Source organism: Prorops nasuta, unplaced genomic scaffold (assembly GCF_024137725.1).
Source record: "Prorops nasuta isolate Cenicafe-Biocafe unplaced genomic scaffold, Cenicafe_Pnas_1.2 PNAS00021, whole genome shotgun sequence".
Taxonomy (NCBI): Eukaryota; Metazoa; Arthropoda; class Insecta; order Hymenoptera; family Bethylidae; genus Prorops; species Prorops nasuta.
The window spans coordinates 1338612-1359448 of record NW_027116818.1 but is presented as its reverse complement, the minus strand read 5'-3'; the positions used below and the strand labels follow the sequence as shown (position 1 = coordinate 1359448).

The 20837-nt window shown below is 40.0% G+C and overlaps 1 protein-coding gene across 4 annotated transcripts in view; it reads left to right on the top strand.

Annotated features, from left to right (window-relative positions):
* LOC136781118 (TOX high mobility group box family member 3-like) overlaps positions 1–20837 on the top strand; it is a 145008-nt gene that overhangs the window by 119640 nt on the left and 4531 nt on the right. For all 4 annotated transcript variants that reach the window (XR_010823872.1, XM_066739849.1, XM_066739850.1 and 1 more), the window contains 8 exons: positions 222–308; positions 11611–11736; positions 12179–12294; positions 15680–16070; positions 16691–16803; positions 17828–17963; positions 20055–20393; positions 20570–20659. Coding sequence is in view for 3 of the 4 variants with exons in the window: in XM_066739849.1 (XP_066595946.1) it covers positions 222–308; positions 11611–11736; positions 12179–12294; positions 15680–16070; positions 16691–16803; positions 17828–17963; positions 20055–20393; positions 20570–20659 (1398 nt within the window). In the remaining variant the exon portion in view is untranslated. The remainder of the gene's footprint in view (positions 1–221; positions 309–11610; positions 11737–12178; positions 12295–15679; positions 16071–16690; positions 16804–17827; positions 17964–20054; positions 20394–20569; positions 20660–20837) is intronic.

Here is a 20837-nt window from a genome sequence, read left to right as displayed (position 1 = left end):
TTAAGCGAGCGTCCACACTTTTTCAATAAAGAAAATCCTTTGATTTTACGACCCGCTCGCATTCCACGAACCAACTTGTTTACCCGTCCGGCCAATACGAGAATTGGTCCGTGCGTCTTTCACCATTTATGACCCTCGACTTTGAATTTCAGGAATAACGTCTTCTCACCTGTAAACAATGTTTACTAATGGAACTTTGTTTTTTCTTTCCCTTGTTACAGAGAAGCGAAAATCTCGACTTATCGCTAAACGTGCCGCAACACCATCAAACATCGTATCACCACGACGGATACAATATGGCTGATCAGGTGAGTTTCTTTTTTTTTTTTATTGTTTCCTTCTTCTCTCTCAATGTACAAGTGTAAAGAGAAAGAGAGAGAGAGAGCGAGAGAGGGGTCGTCGGTAATTTTGAGCGAATAGAAAACCGGTCTTTTCCATTATTCCCACTGCCTTTCGCAGCTTTTACGACCTCGCATTCCTCAAAGGGCCCCTCGCTCGAATTCTGAGCCCTTGGAAACAAAGGAAATCATCCGCTACTCGTCCTTCAACGTCGAGAACTATCGTCCCCTTCCATTCACGCGATAACTTTCGACTTTTCTCGAACAATCGGTGATGAATTCACTCGTAAGTTCAACCTTATTTCAATTTTTCGCGTCAAACTTTTTTTTTATTCGGTCCTAAATGCCGACAGCCAGCTGTATGTATAATAAGAAAATAAGAGGCAGTAGAGGAATGCACACAATGGGGATTCGAACGGTAGTAATTGGACGATTGGTGTTGAGCAAATAACAATAATAATAATAATAATAAGAGGCAATCACGCGGGAATTATTTAATGGTTTCCCTGGGATCGAATTACCCACAAATATGTAACGCATTAATGCGAATTGTAAATCGTCTTGCGCAATTGCTATAACGCCTTATATAACGTCATCCATTCTATACACTTTATATGTCTATATATATATATATATATATAGTTGTATACTGTAACGTACAGTTAGATACAACGAATGTTTCCCATACAAATTTCCCCACCAATCTTCTAAGCTTTAGATTATTTCTAAACGCTTGTACTTGTATATTTGTAAAATTTGATTCTTGTTTGAAAAGTTATTTAATTGCCAAATAAAAATACTGTGAAACATTCGTCGATATCGACTTTACACTGCATGTTCTATGAGATTTGGTACAGACTGCTTCCTTAATTTTAAATTTTGCACAGGATATGATTTTCTATCAATATTTCATGTCGTCGCTTAAAATCGGATATCCTTTTCTATTATACGAACACGTGATCTCGATTATTTATAGAGTGCAATGAAAATGGTATTTTTTCATTTATAGCAAAAGAGCCTGTTTGGAAAACTTGTGCAATGGAAACAAACTTCTTGAAAGATTTGTTTTCAAGAACATTTTCCCTGAATATGATTTTGAGAAACAAGCTGCTTGATCCACGCGACTAGGGACATTGTTATCGGTATTTCAGCATTGAAATCACCAAACGCTCAAGTTTACTCGCGGGGCCCGTAATCTGACTATATCAGACACGTTAGTTAGCCAACATTGGAAGTGGTGGGAGTGTACGAAGATACGTTTCGCAGTTAACGAGGAGCTTAAGCCCCGAGTAACTAGACACTCCTGGATTAGCCGTGGAAACTGCAACACTGAAATCTATCGTGCCACGGATAATTAGGAAACATTAACAAAGCCCCCCCCCCCTCCCTCCTACTTTTAATCTCCTCTAACGTTAGATCGCACTTTTAATCTCGCTGAGAAACGCGAATTTCTGGATTGAGAGGATAAAAATTGCTATTAAACTCCTAAGGTATAAAGGAGCAGGGAGGAGGAGTAACTCGTTTAACGGAGAATAGATAATGAGAGAGGAGGTAAGTTATAACTTAGAAATAAATTACGTACTGATTGAAACGGGATAATGCGATTTCATGAGAGTTCGCATTAGTTATATGAGAGAGGGAGAGAGAGGGAAAACGCGTCTTTTACGTGCAGACTCAGCGTTTCACAAGAATGAATAATTTCTCGACTGCTAAATTAAGCCATTGATTGGATGCCCTTGCCAATTAATATCTATCCATCTCCCAAATTGGACATCGCGAAAGACAGAAGATTACGGGGCAACGTCTGAAATAAAACCCTCTCGACGGTAAAATATTCAGTAAATTTATATTCGGAATACGTTTAGTTTCGTGAAGTTTTTTATTTTTATAGTCGCCATTGCAACCGGTATAATTGATGAGTCAAGCTTCATTGTATCGACGTAGGTCCTTTGCTTATATATATATATTTATATTAGAATTTTTGAAAGACGTTATATTTGTTTGCTGCGTAACAAAATAGTATCCCATTTTCAGGATGAAATCAGTTTTGTTAATCGAATCAGTATAGGGCTACGCCTTCGTAATGGGCTCTTTGATTGAAAATAATAGCCAGCCCTCATTACTACTCCCGACGAGTTAAGAGCTTCAACGAACACATAAACACACACACGCATACGCGCGCGTCTCCTAAATTATTCATGAGAACCGTGAGGGAACGCTTAGCCCCCTGCCCCCTCTCCAAACCACCGAGGAAACTTTTTCAGCCTCAAAATTTCTCGTTAAACGAGACGAACGAGGAAAGACAAGTAAACAAAGTTTTCCACGCAATTTCTTTCGCCAGCTCGGTAATTTATTTGTCAATTCTCTCCCGAGGAATTTGCCGCGAAGGAAAACTCGCGTTTTCTCCTCTTTTTTTTTATTTTCTAATTTCCTTTCGTTCTGCATCCTCCATTTTTTGCCTCTTTTTTTCTTATACCCCCCTCCTCCCCTCCCTCCACCTTCAGGCCACTCTTCTTTTTATTACCTACCCGAGAAACTCCAGCACTCTCCTCTCCGCTCCAGGAAATCATACGCTTTTCTCTATACCATTATCGACCTCTGCTGAATTACCGTAAATTATGTGATTATATTTTGGTGGCCTATACGCAAACTCCAACGAGGCGTTTTGCGCCGTATAAAACGACAATCTCCGATAACCACCGATGACCGATCATTCTCGGTATATTCGCTTTCGAGAGAATCGTTTCGTGATAAAAAAAGACCTGATACTCGGTTTACAATTTACAATCCGCTGTTTCTTTTGTCGAGAATAGAAAAAACAACGGCGAACAAAGAACGGATTAACTGCAGAGCGTTGTATCCTTCTTTGTTTTGTTTACATTCCGTCTCTCTCTCTCTCTCTCTCTCTCTCTCTCTCTCTCTCTCTCTTTTCTCTTGAAATATACATTTCTTATGAAACGTATCAATTTTATTCCAGAAATAAGTCTTTACAAATCTATCGTTATCCTCTCTTCCTGGAATTATTTCATAAACTAGCAGGATTAGTATTTTGCAATAGTGGTAAAATATGAAGAAAAAAAAGGAGGGGCTTTCGATGAGAAAAAGAAGAGCAATCGGTTATTTAAATTAAGAGGGTAAATAGAAGGCAGCGTAGTAGCAGGGAAATATAGAGGAAACAAACGATCCTTTAAATTTGTGGATAAAAAAGGAGAAAAGTGTGTATCTAAAGAGAAAATTATTTTCATATCCAGTACTCTCTTGTTCTTTTCATCGGTAAAAAAAATGAGGCGATTTGTCCATTACTCGGAATAACCGGGAGGGCGGTGCTTGAACGACAAAACCAAACGATCGTAAAAGACGTGGAATTGGATGAACTTTTTTTACGTTTACTAAGTAAAACGACGTCGTAAAAAGTCTCGGCTGGCAATAATAATGTTCTGTTGTACAGCTCGCGTTACGGTAAACTTTATCCCATACAATACTCACACAGACGCACATATACACCGAGTTTTTATCCTCAGTTCCTTTTTGCTCTCGACGTCCAACAAAAAATTCCGTAACGAAGCAAACGTCAATTTACCACGAAGCCGAAGCAAAATTTACGATAATTCGAGGTACTAATTAAGAGGAATTAATCGACGGTACCGAGAGAGAGAGAGAGAGAGAGAGAGACGCTCTGTATGATGGATTGCACGGAGGGATGAAACCTGAAAAAAATAGAGGATAGCTATTTATCATACATAGAGGGCTCGAGACTCTTAAGATGCCCGGAGCGTAGACGCGAGAGAACGTTTATGTCTGTGAGTAATCCATTTTTTTATTTATGTTTTGAAAACTCCTTTGTATTTGAATTCAAAAGTCTCTCCAATAAAAAAAAAAAATTGATATTTCTCGTAGTTGAAAAGATTCCAACTGTGGGGAGTCTGCCTCACCCTGTATATGTCAGGGATGAAGAAGAGAAAACTCGAGCTCGGATTTTATCTCGCGCGAAGATCGAAGAATTGCAACAGAGCTGTGTGGTTATAATTAATGAGAGTCCAGGAGAGAGAGAAAGTGCGGGCGTGCAAAATGTAACGAGAAATTCACGATACTCGACACTTGTCGGCTAATAAAATGACGAGTTTTCCCACTCGCGGTGCTATAAATTCAATCTCTACGTTTATTTATATCCATTAAACTCCCGACTTGAACGAACGCACCTCTATAAATCACTGGTGCGTTTATATTAAATTCATTAATAATTGCACTTGGCATTTGCGGAAATTGTAAGAAGTAGGAATAAAATTTTAACTGAGATACAGTCGTACACTGAAACTTTATATACCATATGTAGCGTAGTACCACAGTGCGCTCTCTCGCGTTGCTTTCGAATTTCACTTTCGTGTTGGCCTGCTGTGCCGATGCGTTATAAATCGCGCGTGGGTGGACGACCGGAAATTGAAATTCATTTCGGCGTGAGAGAGGACTGCTTAATTAGTAGATACGAGAGTATCTCGATGTCGTATTGCTTTCTTTCGCGAAATTGCCTTATTAGCTGCGTTGTTTTTGTTATTGTTTACGAAAAAAAAGTTGTTCGACTAAACAACGCGTTAGTCAAAACCGATCATTATCGATCGTTTTGCTTTATAGATCGCTCGCTTAACGCATACACATTTCCCGGTATTCTATGCTTTTGTTTTAGTCGTTTTGTTTATCAAAGGAAGTTGTTCGAGCTGGCAACTCGCGAGTCAAAAGCGATTATTGTCAATCGCTTTGCATCATCGATCGTGCGCTTAACACGTATAAACTTTACTCGACGTTGCATGGTTTTGTTTTTGTTTAGCAAAAAAAGTTGTTATAACTGACAACGCGTGGGTCAAAAGCAATCAATACCTATCGCTTCGCATCATGAATCGCGCGCGTAACGCGCGCACTTTGCGTTGTACGCTGTTGTTTTTGTTTACCAAAAAGGTTGTTTGAACTCTCAACGCACGAGTCAAAAGCGATCTATATCTATCGGTTTGCACGAAGGATCACGAGCCTAGCGTATAAACATTTCACTCGGCGTTGTATCGTTTTGTTCCCGTTGTTTTTGTTTACCAAAAAATGTTGTCCGAAACGACAACGCGCGTGGGACAAAGGCGATCAGTTCCGATCGCTTTGCAAATGGTGGATCCCGCGCGCTTGGTGGAACACTCGTTAAGTAAAATCTTATTTCTTCTCGGTGTTGATCCAGCTGTCGACAGTCGAGAGAGACTCGAAACGATTCTCTCGTCCATGCATAAATCGAATGCAGTGTACTCCGGAGATCGGTGAAAGTGTTACACGCCGTGAAAATCGAATCGCACCTGCGAGACCTCTCCAAGAAAGATTTTCACGCTAAAAAACCCACCACTCGTTAATGCATTATTGAAAGAACGCAAAGCGAACGTTACTTTCACCAAAATTACCCCATTCGATCCTCGATTCTCTCCTCTGATTTTATTTATGCCAACTTAAATCGTTTGTCGCGTCAAATATTGGAGGCATGAAAGTTTGATCGCTGCGTTATCCGATCGAGGCCGAAAATTCTGCACGGCGAAACTTGCAATTTCCACGATGCTATACTACGTGGGTTGCTGTGTACGCTTCGTTATAGCGGGGGAAGCACCGGATGTATTTCCCTCAAGTCAGAGTCTTCAATTTCTCTCGCGAAAATCTCGAAATAAACCTCAAAGTCCAGCCTAATAATAAATACACCGCACTCTTTTGCTTCCTCCTTGTTTTATCAATTTTGCGCAAGGATTGCGTTAATGGATACAAATGGATCCAATCGTTGTACCGTTTTAGCGATAAAAAGCACTTTTTTCTTTGTCTTCTTTTCTCTTTCGTAATTTCAAGTCGAGCGGCTAAGCGATTATGCTGCGAATAGCGAGAAGAAGCCGAGGGAACTTCAATTTATCCTAATGCAGAGTTTACAGTGGAATACATTAACCCCCCATTACTGTTGCATATATATATATATACATACTTGCTGAATGCATATAACACATATTTGTATACGTATACTACATATTTTTCTCGTGGCCTTTAATGGCTCTCATTGTATCTTGTTTTATCCGACGAGATTTTATACTTTGACAAGTATTTTAATCTTCCTAAAGTGGCCATTAATCTTCGTAAGTGGCCGCAATTTATTATTATTTATTGTCCGCGCAAACTTTAGCCGCCTGCAATCCCTAGGAATTCTTACGATAAATTAAATTCTCAACGCTCGTGAAATCCTCCCCCCCCCCTCCCCTCCTTCTATTTATTTTTTAACCAAGAAGCGATCTAAAATACTTTCAACAATCGACCGTGTATCAAAGCATCCAAGTTTTTTCATTTCCTCCATTTTATTGGAAAATAACGAAGCTTAGTTTTTTTTTCCAAATGACAAACTTCCAACGTTGTTCAGTTGTCTCTTTTGTAGTGCAAAGGTGGGGGATTTATTAGATTTTCCGGTTGCTTTCGGTATCTAGGAGGGGGGATGAAATTATTAGATTTCCCGATTGTTTCCGATATCGAAGAGGGGGGATGAAAATAATTTTTCCACAATGAATCGCTGTTGTTGCTCTATACAGAAATAGCAAAGGTATATCTATCCTTGCCAATTTTTCTCTTCCTCGCCAAACTAAACTCGTTTCGTCTTCTCGTTAAAACTTGCGCGTCTCTCCCAACTTGGTTTCTTATTTCCAAGGAAATATTATTTAGATGATTTCCCATAGTTACGAGCCTCTCCCCGACTCGAATGGATCTCAAAACAATTCCAAACTATTGGTATTCGAAGACTCAATACCGCGTCCCTAAGTACTTAATTGACGCTCTCCAAATAACAACGTAAATTTACCTCAGAAACACAATAAAATTACAAACTTTACTTTTATATGCAAGAACCAGGTCGAAGCTGAATTCTGCTTGTTTTTGGTGCAACAGAAATTTGCACGAGTGTATTAACATAAATTAATAAGTTTAACATAAATAAACGAGTTAGGTCGGTCGCGAGAGTTGAATGGGAGAAAAATTTCTTACTTTCTTTCCTATCCCACATAAAATATGCTAAATGGGTCGTTTCATCCTGCGGAATTGAATTTTCTACATTTCCGTTAAAATTATTCTACAATTCCATTTTTATTTGCACACAGAGACAATGCTCGCCTATAATAATAATAATAACTGTATAGCGTGGAAGGAGCGGTAGAGGGGGGGGGGGGGAGAGTAAAAATGGTAGAATTTATAAATTGATTTACGTAATGGGCGGTCGATGTAATTCCCGTAACTTTTACACGGTAGGGAACCGCCTATTTGCGCGCGTCGGATAAACTCGGCTGTAAATAAAATAAATACTGTAGGGAAGTTTGCAAGAAGCGTGAAGATTCGTAGTTTTGCAAGTGTACCCGTACCGAGTCACTCCTAGTTAGATAAGAGCTTCGTACTGCTTGCTATAAGAGGATTTTCAACATAACCGTATATTTGACTATTTTATAAAACCATTATCCCCCCCCCCCCTCCTCTCCTCCCTGGAAAAATGAGACCGTCCCGAACAGTTGGAAAGTAACGGTGGCTAAATGCAAAAATTGCCATTCCAAACGGTTTATTTATTTTTTTTTTATATTTACTCTATAAGGAAAAATCCTTATATAGTTTCTTCGTCTCTCTCTCTCTCTCTCTCTCTCTCTCTCTCTCTCTCTCTCGTGCTTCGAGCTGACTTGTCACTTACGCGTCACGAGACAGTTCGTGCAAGTAAAAATCTTACATTATCTTAATTAAGAGGGTTTTTATATTAATCCCTCGCAATTATTCGCACGCACATCTGGCGTATTCCGACAAAAGCAATCAGTAGAGTCGAACATCTGGCATCTTAAAATATCCATAAAGCAGGTGTGACGATATATTAAAGTCGGCCAACAGGAAACAGCCGTTTATTAATAACCAGCCAATCGTCGACGAGGAGGAATTTTTGTTTATCTTTTTCTCATTATTCCATTGGAATTTTTTCATTAATCGATCATCCTTTTGGAAATTCGTTTTGCTGCTGCTGTCAAACTAGTTTCTGCTGCTCTTATATATAGCAATTCCCCCTCCCCTTCTATTTCTCTCCCTCGCGCAGAGTTTACAAACGCAAACTGCACGTCTGCTCTCGCCATTAACTAATGAAATTCTGCGATTTATGTAAATACAGCATTTCCCATTCTGCCAATTGTCGCTCAACGACCAAAAGGCCTTGTTTGTCTTACGGCTAACTTCGCTCGAATGAATTTTAGCCCTACCGAAAACCAACTCTGCCCTTTCATCACAAATCTCGTCCTTTTAAAAATTAAAAAATTCAATTGATGTTTTTTTTATCAATTAACTCTAAACTCGTTGGACGTTGGTTTTTCCATCTTTTCACTCGTATGTTTGTTGCTGGGAAAGCGAATACTGTAACCCGATTGGCCCACGCGTTCCAAAGAAATGTAGGGCGTGTCCCGTAAAACTTGAAATGCGGCAATAAATATTCAAATAACTTTTCAGCAAGTTCCTCGGTGAATCGATTTGTATAACAACGTTAAGTAATTATAACTTGGAGGCGAAACCCTCTAAAAGCATCGAAATGAAGTAATTCAATGAAATTACGCCAAAGTGTTCGGTTAATTTTGTTATTCGAGTTTTCCTTAATGAATTTTTTTACTGTATATACTGTTATAATAAGTTTATGCTATGTAAACATTGAAAAGGCGAACAAAAAGTTTTTCTCAAGTGAGTTCAAAGCATGTTTTTCAAAATACTTTCTTAAAGTTTCCTAAAACTGGGGGAACAAATGTAAACAAAACGAAACAATAACAAAGAAATTCTTTGTTTCGAACGAAATAAAATTATTGTAAAAACTAAGTGAGTATTTTGCGTTAACAGGAGTTCGTAAAGTTCGTTTAATAAATAATGCTTCTTAAAGGAGAAAGCAGTTAAATGAAACGTAGATTAACTCGCCAAGTGAGTCAGAATGCTGCTTTACATATTAATTGCTGGTTTATGGCTTCTGCTTCGTAGAAAATGAACATTTTTCTATAATTATTATTATTTTTGTTATCAATGTTGTTTTGCATAGAATAGTTGAAAAATTCAAGAGGATTTAGTGAAAGGAATAATATCGTATTAACGATCATTGGCACAAAAAATATTCTATTGTTATGGAGAACGTTATTCGAGACTTCAATAATGATTTTTTTTTTACTATAATACTATATATACAATCATAATTAGCGTATGCTATGTAAACAGTGAATAGGCGAACAAGAAGCTCTTTTCAAGCAAGTTCAAAGAATATTTTACAAGCTGCTTGTAAAGTTTTCTACGACTGGGAGCGGAGCATAAAGGTTGGAAATGAAAGCAAGACAATGCAATAACAATAATAATAACAAATAAATTTTTTGCATCGATCGAAGCAAGATTAGTGAAAAACTTGATAAGTATTTTGCGTTAATAGATTCGTAAAGTTCGTTTAATAAATAATGCTCCTTAAAGGGGAAAGCAGTCGAGTGAAACGTAGATTATCTCGCCGAGTGAGTCAGAGTGCTGCTTTACATTTTAATTGCTTGTTTATGGCCTCTACTCCATAGAAAATGAACGTTTCTTTTATTATTATTGTTATTATTATGATTATCGATGTTGGCTGAATAGAAAAGTTGGAAAAATCGAGAGAGTCTCGGGAAAGGAAAAATATTGTACTAATGATCGTTCGGGGAAAAATGTTCTATTGTTATGGAGATTTTCAGGATTGGAGTGTGGTACTCGCTTGATAAGTCTAGTTTACGCTACAGGAATTTATCGGTTGACGCAACACGGGCTTTCGATATAGTCCTTTAAACAATGGCGTAGAATCGTTAAGCAAGTTGCGGCACTATAGGGATAACTTGAGAAATAGGGTTATAAAGTTGCGGTGTAACCGCGGCATGCGATAACCGAGATCCCCTCCCCATCTTACACCAACACTCGACCAATCATTTATAAGCAAACTGATAATTAAAGTCGACCGTTGAATTGCAACAATGAAAGGAGCAAATTGGAATAGTGAAACGGGGTGGAGGGTTAGGAGGAGGGTTGCGCAACATTTCGGGAAATTTCACAGCCGTCCAATTAGGAGGATTTATTTTTTCGTGCCCGGCTGATTCGACACGCGGGCGAATAACGAGATTTGTAATGAAGTGCTTGTTAATTGCCAATTGGCCGTAATTGCGCACGGTTGGGCAGTGGGGTAGACGGGGTGCTCGGAGAATAGAATCCGCATTTAAAATCAACCCTGGAATAAATTGTTACGCGATGAAGAATTCGTGTTTTCACTGTGTAAATCATTGAAAATTTAACGAGCTTTTAATAATGGCCACACTACCGCAGTGATTAATCATTAGGCCCGTATCCGTGATTCTATTGTAAAATAGTCTCGTGAATGCTGATCTCTATCCATTTATTCCGTTTTCTATTCTCCCTTTTTTTCTTTCGCTAGTCTTTAGTTTTACCGTTACTTCCCTTCTTCGACGAATCCGAACGGTGGGAATATAGCAGATAAATGTTATTTTCTCTTGGAATTTTTTTGTCCTCTTTGCAAAAGAAATATCTCATTTATGTATATATTTATATAAATGTACGCGAAGAGATGGAGAGAGGAGGATTGATGTTGAAAGATTCACTTGTTTAGTCGAAATTTTGCAAAATGTTTTATAGCGAGGAAAAATATTGGAAAAATTAAGGGGAAAGACGGAGGAAAATAAAGAAGGGAATCTCGTTCTTCTTTCTGCCTGAAAGTCGAATCAAAGAATCCATCCTATCCCTCCCCCTGTGCAGTAAAGTCGAGCTCGATGATAGATAGCTATATATTGTTCGAAATCCTTTTAGCAATTTATTCCTCGCTCACAAAGGGGAGCGAAGGAAAATAAATTTGCCATGGAAGCGGCGACGGTGGTAGGGAGAATAAAAGTTTTTAAATTGGATTTAATAGCGTCAGGAATTTTCCTTTGAAGGAACCTGCCTGCCTGCCTATTGATCGACCTTCTCCCCTTTCCCCCATACCCAGAGCAAGCAACCCCTACAGCCATTTTCTTTCTCCCTCCAACCAAAACCTTTCCTTCCCCTGTATACTCTCCCCCTCCCCCCCCCCCTTCCATATACCAAAGAATCCTTCTTCTTCCTTTCTCTTTTATACTTATCCATCTATCTCTGGTTTACTCACTCTCCCATTCTTTATTAGAAAATCTTATTCCCACAGAAATTTTTAATATTAATTTTTCCCTTTTTTTTACAGACTTTTCACACGCCAAGCTTCGGCGACGAGGATTTCGACATTCCAGCGATTCATGCCCATCCGCATCAGCAACAGCAGCAACAACATCATCAGCAACATGACCCGATGCATTCTTATCAACCACAGGTATTTTTTACAATTGCTTAATTCTTTTAATATAGACATTTTTACTCATTGTTGCTGGTATAATTGTAAATGAGTTTGCTATAGTTTCCCTCAGCAATATTTATCAGAATTTTGCCATGTAGTACACTCCTGTGTGTTATGTCGAAGGTGTACACATCAACTAGGAGATTGTATATATATATATATATATATATGCTATTACATCATAGCAGCAATTAATTCCGTTAGAAAAGCAATCTGAAGTTTGCAGAATGAATATCCGGGGTAAAAATGAGAGCTTCGTTCGTCTTGTCCCTTTGGAAGAGTCTCCACAATTTTGTCCACCCCATAAACGCACACACTCAATAGGATTTGCCTAGCAGTCGCTTCGTTAGTCAAAGAAAGAAGCGGATTTTCCCCAGCGAAGCATCAGATTTTTCAAATGTCCAATTTTATGTTTCAGATGATGCAAAACACGGGAATGCAGCAGTCGCCGGATGGCCTCAGCCTGGATCCAGGCGGGTACCAGCAACCCCTCTACCTGCAACAGGAACACTCCATGCAGCAAATCAATGTCAGGTGAGTGGAATTTTCCGGTTGAAGAAAGATCTTGAGAAATATTACCCTTTTGATCATTTTAGAGTGCTAAATATTTATATTGTATCTTTAAAAGCTACTATCATCGTCAAACTATGTTTAAGTATGATTGATCAGACAGAAGATATTTTTACATTGATTTCTATCAAGGAATGGGGTGAGTTTTGTTTAATTGGGGAGACTCGTGTTTAATTCGAGTCACGTACAGCTGAGATCGTTTCGGAGTCACGCGTGCAGAAATGCTCGACAGAATTTCGTGCTGTGAGAAAGGATATTGCCAAGTGTTATTGTCTTTGAATCATTCCACAAGAATCTCTCATATTTTCCACGTATCACGAAACAATTAGCGATCAATCGTATATAAGAGGAATATTGATAAAAGGAAAATTGAAGGATATGAAAAACTCGATTTGACGTGACGAAATAATTTAACGTATGTGGAGGGAGGCGTTCGATCGAAGGGGAGAAACAGCAGAAGGGAAGCTATGAACAGAAAGAAAATGCAAAAGTTGAAGGACTTGGACTGGTCCCAGGCGTAGCGGGACGAAACACGAAACGGCTCGTGCACGACAAAGTATTGCTGCACGCGATTCAACTTTCGATTGCCCTATTAAAACTACCCCCCTCCCTCAGCACTTTTCCACCCCTCTCTCTCCCTTTGTCCCTGTAAACACTTTGTACAGAAAGTACAATTTCTCTTCTTGTGGAATCCTATCATTATTTCATCATTAAATTATATTATTTTGCTTCAACTCGTCAAATTCAATTATATATCGCTGAATCATTATTGCTGAATTGTTTGATCCTTTGACTACCAGAACCAAGAATAATAATGATAATACATTTGATAATTGAAGTCAGACACCTCCGGTATTTCTGAATCATTTAACGAGCCAAATGTATATCGTTCAGCAGCTGGGCATATCCAATGCCATGAATCGTGGAAAATTCTCTCATCGTCCGACCCGGTAATCTCGTGAATCTTCGCGTAATTCACATTCATATTCATTGCTTATTTTCATTAATTCAATGCCTGAAATTTTAGCGTGAAATTCTGCCCTCCGCCACTCCCTTCCACCTTTCCGGTACAGAATTGATAAATCTTAATTGTAAATTGAAAAAGTTGGAAATTGAGCGATAATGAAGGGGCTGGCCTAATTAATATGGAAATCCCCACGAGGCTGCTCCAATTTAATCTTAATTATTATAATTAACTCGTCTTTGGTTAATCATCTACTTGGATCTAATTAACTTTGCGTTAAATGTCACGTTTCTCTCTGGGTTATTTCACTTTTAAGATTATTCGTATGAAATAATAGGCTGCAAATAAATTTTGGCATTTCCTTGGATAAATCTTCGGTATGTTTTAATCGTTATGCCTATATGCTGGTATTACGTTCATCGTGGGGAAGGCTTTAAATTACAGACGTAAGAGTTCATAATGGTCGGTTCTCACGGATTTTACTCGGTATAGGCCTGATAAACGCGCGAACATGCGTGCGCGTACTCTCTCTCTCTCTCTCTCTCTCTCTCTGCACTCTCGTATACTTTATATCATCTCCTTGTATCCGACAATTTTGCAGCTAATAACATTCCCCGTTTTCTTCTCGGAAAACAAAAAATACACTCGCGTAAACTTAGATTTGTTTGTCCTGAACTTGAAAAAAAATACTTTGTATGACGTTGATTGGGGATGACTGGGATTGAATCGGATTATACTTGAAATCTCTCTCGTCCGTTATTTGGCACTCGTAGAATTTACTCGGTAGATCTGGTAAACGCGCAAACATGCGTGCGCGTACCTTCTCGCAGGGTTCTCTTACACAGCCAATCACGACTCTTCCTCCTCTCTCCCGAAAACAGAAAATTCATTAATGTAAAATTACATTTGTTTGTTCTGAACTTGTGGAGGGAGATATTTTGCATGACGTGGACGGGGTATGACTGGGATTGCATCGAGTTGGTTGAAAACTGTCTTGGTCGTTGTCTGGCACTCGAACAAGCGGCGATGATTGGAGAATAAGAAGCTTCTGGCGCAACAAAGGAAGATTAATGAACGTCTGACTCCTCGGTTCTTTATTAAGGAAATCCCCTCCTCCCCGGTCCCTCCATCGCTTCCATAAGCAATAACGTTCCGCCAGAATCGGGAAGACTTTTTCCTTCTTACACGAGTCGGTGTAATCGTAAATCAACTATGAGCTTCTTTTTTCATTCTCACTTTAACGATCTCTCTGACTCGACGGATTTTCTTAAGTTAAATAAATTTAATCTCGCGTCAATTGCGATTCTTTGTGCATAATTAGGGCTAAAGCGACTTTTAAGCTGGGATATCGGGGACGATGCTTAATAGTATCCCTCTGGAGAAGGAGGAAAATTTTGAGAAAAGAGGCTGCTGTGGAAGGAGGGGAAAAGAAACGCTGTGAATAGAGTATGGTGAAGGATGTAGATGGTGGAAGGTGGGGAAGGGGGGGGGGGGGAGAGAGTAAGAGAGGATGAGAAGGAGACTGAGTGGAGGGGAAACATCTACAGCCAATGCTATTTTAACACAAATTGGATAACTTTTGAGATATGGCTGCCGCTACGTCAGCGTCGGAGGATTTACAGCCTACTCTACATCCTCTTCCCCTTTTCCTCCCTGGCAATCCTACCAACCTAGCCTCTAAAATCAAATTTACTCTCTGATAAATTACCCCGAGACCGTTATCTCTTTTGAATAGCTGGAAATGCGATTTTTCATTCACCTTTGAATTTCAACATTTCCATCCCTTAAAACTTTATCGCATTAAAGAACCGGATTGAATTATTACTAGCATTTTTCTTCCTTTTCTTGCATAATTGCCACGTATAATTAACCGAGTGATTGTCGAAAATTGTGCACTCGATTATTTAATGGCACGAGTGATGCCAGCTGACGTCGATGGACCCAGGTGAGATTCGTGATTCGAGTAGTCCAATGACGTCATTGGTGATTGGAAGAGGGAGGAGTTCTTTGTGTCGATGGCTAGAAACGTTTGTTCGGCTTAATATCGCCTAACATAGAGAAGCACCCTCGAGGTTTAAATTCAATGAACTCTGCATACAAGTAGGAAGGGGTAAAACTCGACGCGAATGACATTTTCCTTTCTTCGTTCTCAGCAGTGGTACTCACGTTAAAGGGTGGAACGGGAAGTGGCTTTATTATTTCAACACGTGTTCGCCATAACTATATCGTTTCGCAGATGTAAAATGAATTTTATTTTCACCCTCCATGCTTCTCGTACAAATGTGTGTGTGTGTGTGTGTGTGTGTGTGGCAATTGCCTCACTTTCGTTGTTATAATAGTGTAAAAATTGATTAAATTATTAACTGAAATATTTATATTTTGCAGTTCTGCGTATAGCAGCCCCCAAGGCTCTTACACAACGATGAGCTCTCCGAGACAGCAGCACAGTGGTCAGCAGCACAGTGGTCAGCAGCAACAGCAACAGCAACAACAGCAGCAGCAACAACAACAACAGCAACTTCTGTTGCTGCAGCAACAGCATCAGCAACAGCAGCACCAACAACAGGTGCAAATGCAGCACATGCAGTATATCCAACAACAGCAGATGCAGCAACAGCAGCAGCAGCAACAACAACAACAGCAACAGCAGCAAATGCAATACAGGAGCCCCACTGGTGGTTCACCTCCTGCCATGCAACAAAATCCCATTCCTGAGAACAATAACAATACAACAACCAGCGAAGACAGCGATGACTCCACTCCACACTCTGTAATGGTCAGTTTCATCAGCCACATCTCTTCTGGACTGAATAGATTTTCCACCAATTCCCAGTAGCTCTTGTTTCTTACCGTTGTAACGACGCGTTAACAACCAGCAATCAAACCTTTGAAAAGTCCAAGATCATTAGCACTGTCCATTTACTTATTATACACGAGCATATTCAATTTTTCCAACGTTTCAGATTTATCATATTTGCTCAGGGACGTCCAGATTTTCCTTTCACCCATTTGCACAGCGAGCAATATCAATGTTTCATGAATAGAGGGCTTTGTATCTTTACTGCTAATATTACACAGAATAAGTCGTTTATCTATAAATGCAATCAGCGTATTGCATTATCGATATTATCGACAAGCGTGTGGGGCACACGTGGCTCGGGCACGTGACTGAATCAACTATGCTAAATCGATGCCAGCCGTGATTGATAATTAATTCGCTCAAATCGTCTGAATTATGCGAAACGATTAACCGTGATTCATTGCACAACGGAACACTATTATCCCCCCACCTAAACCCCAGTTCGTCCCAGAATGATCGAAGAAAAGATAGTCGAGTTCAAAATCTCATCCACGCCAGCACTAATTTCTCATGTTTTCTTTTTGTTTCCCTTAAAGATTGCTGGAATAAAGCGGCCATCTCCGGAGCCAGCAGACGCTGGGACGAAGAATCAAAGGAAACCGAAGCCACAGAAGAAGAAGAAGAAGAGGGATCCGAACGAGCCTCAAAAGTATGCTGCTGCTTAAATTATTTTCACTATTTATAACGCCCAATTATTTTGCACTAGTGGCCGTTTTAGAGAGCGATCTGGCGATTTATCGTTATTGTGCTAACCCCCCCCCCCCCCTGCGAACGACCAATTAGTATAATTGGTTCTATTATTGCTGTTTATCCTACTTTTCCATTTCCCTATGGCGCCAATTTCTTTCCTCTACTCTCACCGGTGCTCTCTTTCACTATCCTATTTTCGAACACACGCACACACGCCTAATCTAGGGCCATCGAGCGCAATACAATAAGCATTTATCTCCCTCTCACACTTGTTTACCCTTTGCATATCGTCTGGCACAAATACAAGGGGCTTCCATTTCCACGGGAATACTGCTTGTTGTTCCCTGCACCCGTATCCCCTCCCCCAGCCTCTCCTCTTGTCCTACATTTAGTCTCCGGGGTTGCAACAATAACGGTAATTGCCAATTCACAACGGTAATAACTTACACCGCACCAACACCATCGAAGCCTGCAGAATGTTTTTGTTCGCCAATACACGTGTCCGTTTGTATTTCCACACGAAACACACAGACACACACAATGGTACATGGTGATGTAAACGTTAACTCGATTAAAGCGAAACAATCAGGCATGGAGAAAGGGCCAATCTTATTGCTTATGCCGGATCCGACGAGGGTTGAAAAGCTACGATGGATGCCTGTTCATTGATCAAAGCTGTCTGCGCAACTAAATTCGACGAATTCAATGATTTTAATAGGCTTTAATGTAAATCTAATGCAAATTAATGGAATCCCATCAGCAACGTGTTACGAGTTTTGTTGCTGAACAACCAATCAAGCCTCCATTCAAGCGATTCTCTTTAATCGATCCAAAACATTTCTTAGGACTCTCGGGATAGTTTGTTTATTATTTACACTCGATTCGAAGAAACCCTGCATTTTCACTTATCTTTTTCCAGCCATATACCTTATTTTTTGTTTTTGCGCAACTCGAGCTAACTCTTGTCTCATTTCTGTTTCCAGACCAGTCTCCGCATACGCATTGTTCTTCAGGGATACCCAAGCGGCTATTAAGGGCCAGAATCCCAACGCCAGCTTTGGCGAGGTCTCGAAAATCGTCGCTTCCATGTGGGATGCCCTTGAAACTGAACACAAAAATGTAAGTACATCCTGTTGCTGCTGTTTGTTACTGGTTGTTTCGATAAGTTAGCAAAAACAAACGAAATAGCAATTTAATGTTTCCTCTTTTCCTTCGTCCCTTTCTTAACGATAAAATTATCAGTCAAAGCTGTTTAATGCTTTAGTTTCCTTTGTGTAAAATTTGGCCGACTGCCCGGAATTTCTGGCAGGTGCCTGTGAACACGGAACATCTGGTTCGTTTAGCCTACCTGTCTTAAGTGGCACCGAAAGGGACGCTTTTTTTTATACCCCCCCCCCCTCTCTCTCTCTCTTTCCGAGAAATGTTAATCCTACTACCGCTAGTGCCCTCTAGTTGATCCTTCTTCGACCGACCATTCATGCACTCGCTTTATTTATTGTTGGAATAATTAATCCATTTGTTGACTCCGGATGATTCAGTCGTAGCTCGTATGAAGTTATTATTGGGATGATAATCCAGGCCTTTGGTTACTTTATCCTCGTCAGCCGGTTAATTGCGGTAATAAAATCGCGTCACTGGTGATTATTTCTCAGCCGGGCATGCTGTGCTCGCGGTTACAAATGTGAAGGACAAGCATCTCTTAAAAGTGTCTTTGTCCTGCGTGCACCTGCACGCCATTTATGTATAATCGCGCAGCGCAATCTTCTTCCGAGAAGCCACAATGATTCAGTCTCTTAGCTTCTATTAAAACTAAGCCGACCATTAAGTCTCCGAGCAACGAAAAACTCGGCTCCCTTCCATGTTTTATCGTTGGCTATATGTAGTTTAGTGCAGTGTGCTACCCTGTAATATACGAATAATCCTTAAGAGAGAGCTGTGGGGAATGAGAAGTTGAGAGAAGTTGTTGTTGCTGTTGTTGTTTTTGCTTTGTCACACAACGCTACATATACCTAGTAAATTTATTCAATCAACGACAGTGATCCTTGTTTACGTACGAGTTAATCGAGCTGGATGCCATGATAATTATCGCAGTGATATAATTTTAATAATGATACTTACTCGTTCCGTATGGATGGTATAAATAAAATTAATATTTATATGTATGGATATTAGTGTGTGCATTCTACTATACAATCCAAGTATTATATGATAACGTCACGAGAGCTTAGGTCCATAGGACAAATTTATTCAGCCTGGAAATAGTTAATTTGAGAATTATTGCGAACGGGCTTGGATGTATTTTTAAGGGATTTCCTGGTCTTTCATCTGGGAGATTTAGGATCTCAATGGACCAAAGGCTGTCTTTGTTGGATAACGTTGGTTTTGGGATAATACTACTCGAGGAGAATGAGGATGGTATATACGGAAGGCGTGCGACGGATGTATTAACGATCCCAAGGTCTGAAGAATGGAGCGTTTAATTGTTACTGTGTACAAGCGTGCAAGAAGATGACTCGGTCGAGTCATTGTGCACCTACTATGGTGCATCAAGAGAGGTGGGGATAGTCCAAGTTATAGAAGCAACGACTTTTCATTCTTCAGGAATGTCTGGCATGGCAGTTTAACTCGAGTTGTTTCACTGAAAAATCAGTCTCCTCCGCGTTCATTAAATTTATGTTTATATTTTGCATCCATCCACTATTATCCCCTTCGTTCATGAGTAAAAGTCTGGAAAAAGTTGCATTGAATCGAACATTTGTTATCACGGCAAAATGGTAGGTGGTGTAAAACTGTTTTTAGCACAATGTACAAGCGAAGGATCGTCTACTAAAATGTTAACCGGGAGAGCTCGCCATTCTTCCTTCCCTCCTAACCCCACTCCTTTTCTTATTTCCATGGCGCAGCTTGTATCGCTGGCGGATCGTTTATTCATTCGGTCCGAGAGCTACCAGCAATTGATAGCGTAACTTTATTGCTACATTATTCTAGCAATTTATGGCACAGTCGCGTAAACACAGAAAGCAAAGATACGGTGTCCGCTTTCGGCTCTCCCCCCCCCCCCTCCTCCACCCCTGATTTTTCATAGATCGTTTTTAGCATGATTGCGTGCTTTTCCTCTAACACATTGCTATATCCACGAATCTCGATTATTTGTCTAAATTTCGATTATTGCCGGATTTATTGCTGAAATTAATTGATTCCTGATTTCAGGTGTACAAGAAGAAAACTGAGGCTGCCAAGAAAGAGTATTTAAAGGCTTTGGCAGCATACAGGGCGTCGCTCGTAAGCAAGGGAGCCGGTGAGAACGAGCAGCAACAACAGCAACAGCAGCAACAACAGGTACAATACGCGACTTACGCTGGATACGGTGGTAATGGAGCACCTGGAAACGTGGCGTATCAGGTATACAGTCCACAACAGCAGCCTCCATCCCCCCAGCAGCAGCATCAACAACAGCATCAGCAACACCAACAGCAACAGCAGCAAATGGCCATCAAAAAGTCACCACACCATCTCGCGATGCAAAACTCCCAGCAACAGCAGCAACAGGTGAGATATGTCGTCAATCGGCACAATAAGTGTTGGTTATTGCAGCAATAGAATTAAGCAATGTGTATAGGGTTAAATTAGTAAGTTCAAAGGAGAACGAGGGATGATTCATAAATAATAAGTATGATAATGAGTTGTGTGAGAGGGAATGATAGAAAGCAAGTCTGTTTTTGCAGGGTTTAATGGGCAATCCAATGGCTCCACCACATATGACGCAGCAGCAACATATACAGCAACAGGTCTCGCAACAGCAATATATGCAGCAGGTCAGTGAACCGAATCATTTCTGTTCATCCCCTAACGTAATATTTTCCTTAAGCGCAAGCGCGCCCATTCTCTAAAAGAGAAATTAAAAATTTGTCGTAAAAAAATTGCTTTTCGGCTTTTCTAGCAACTTATTTAATATTCCGTATTTGCCATCAAAGCGGATTTGACATTCTATTT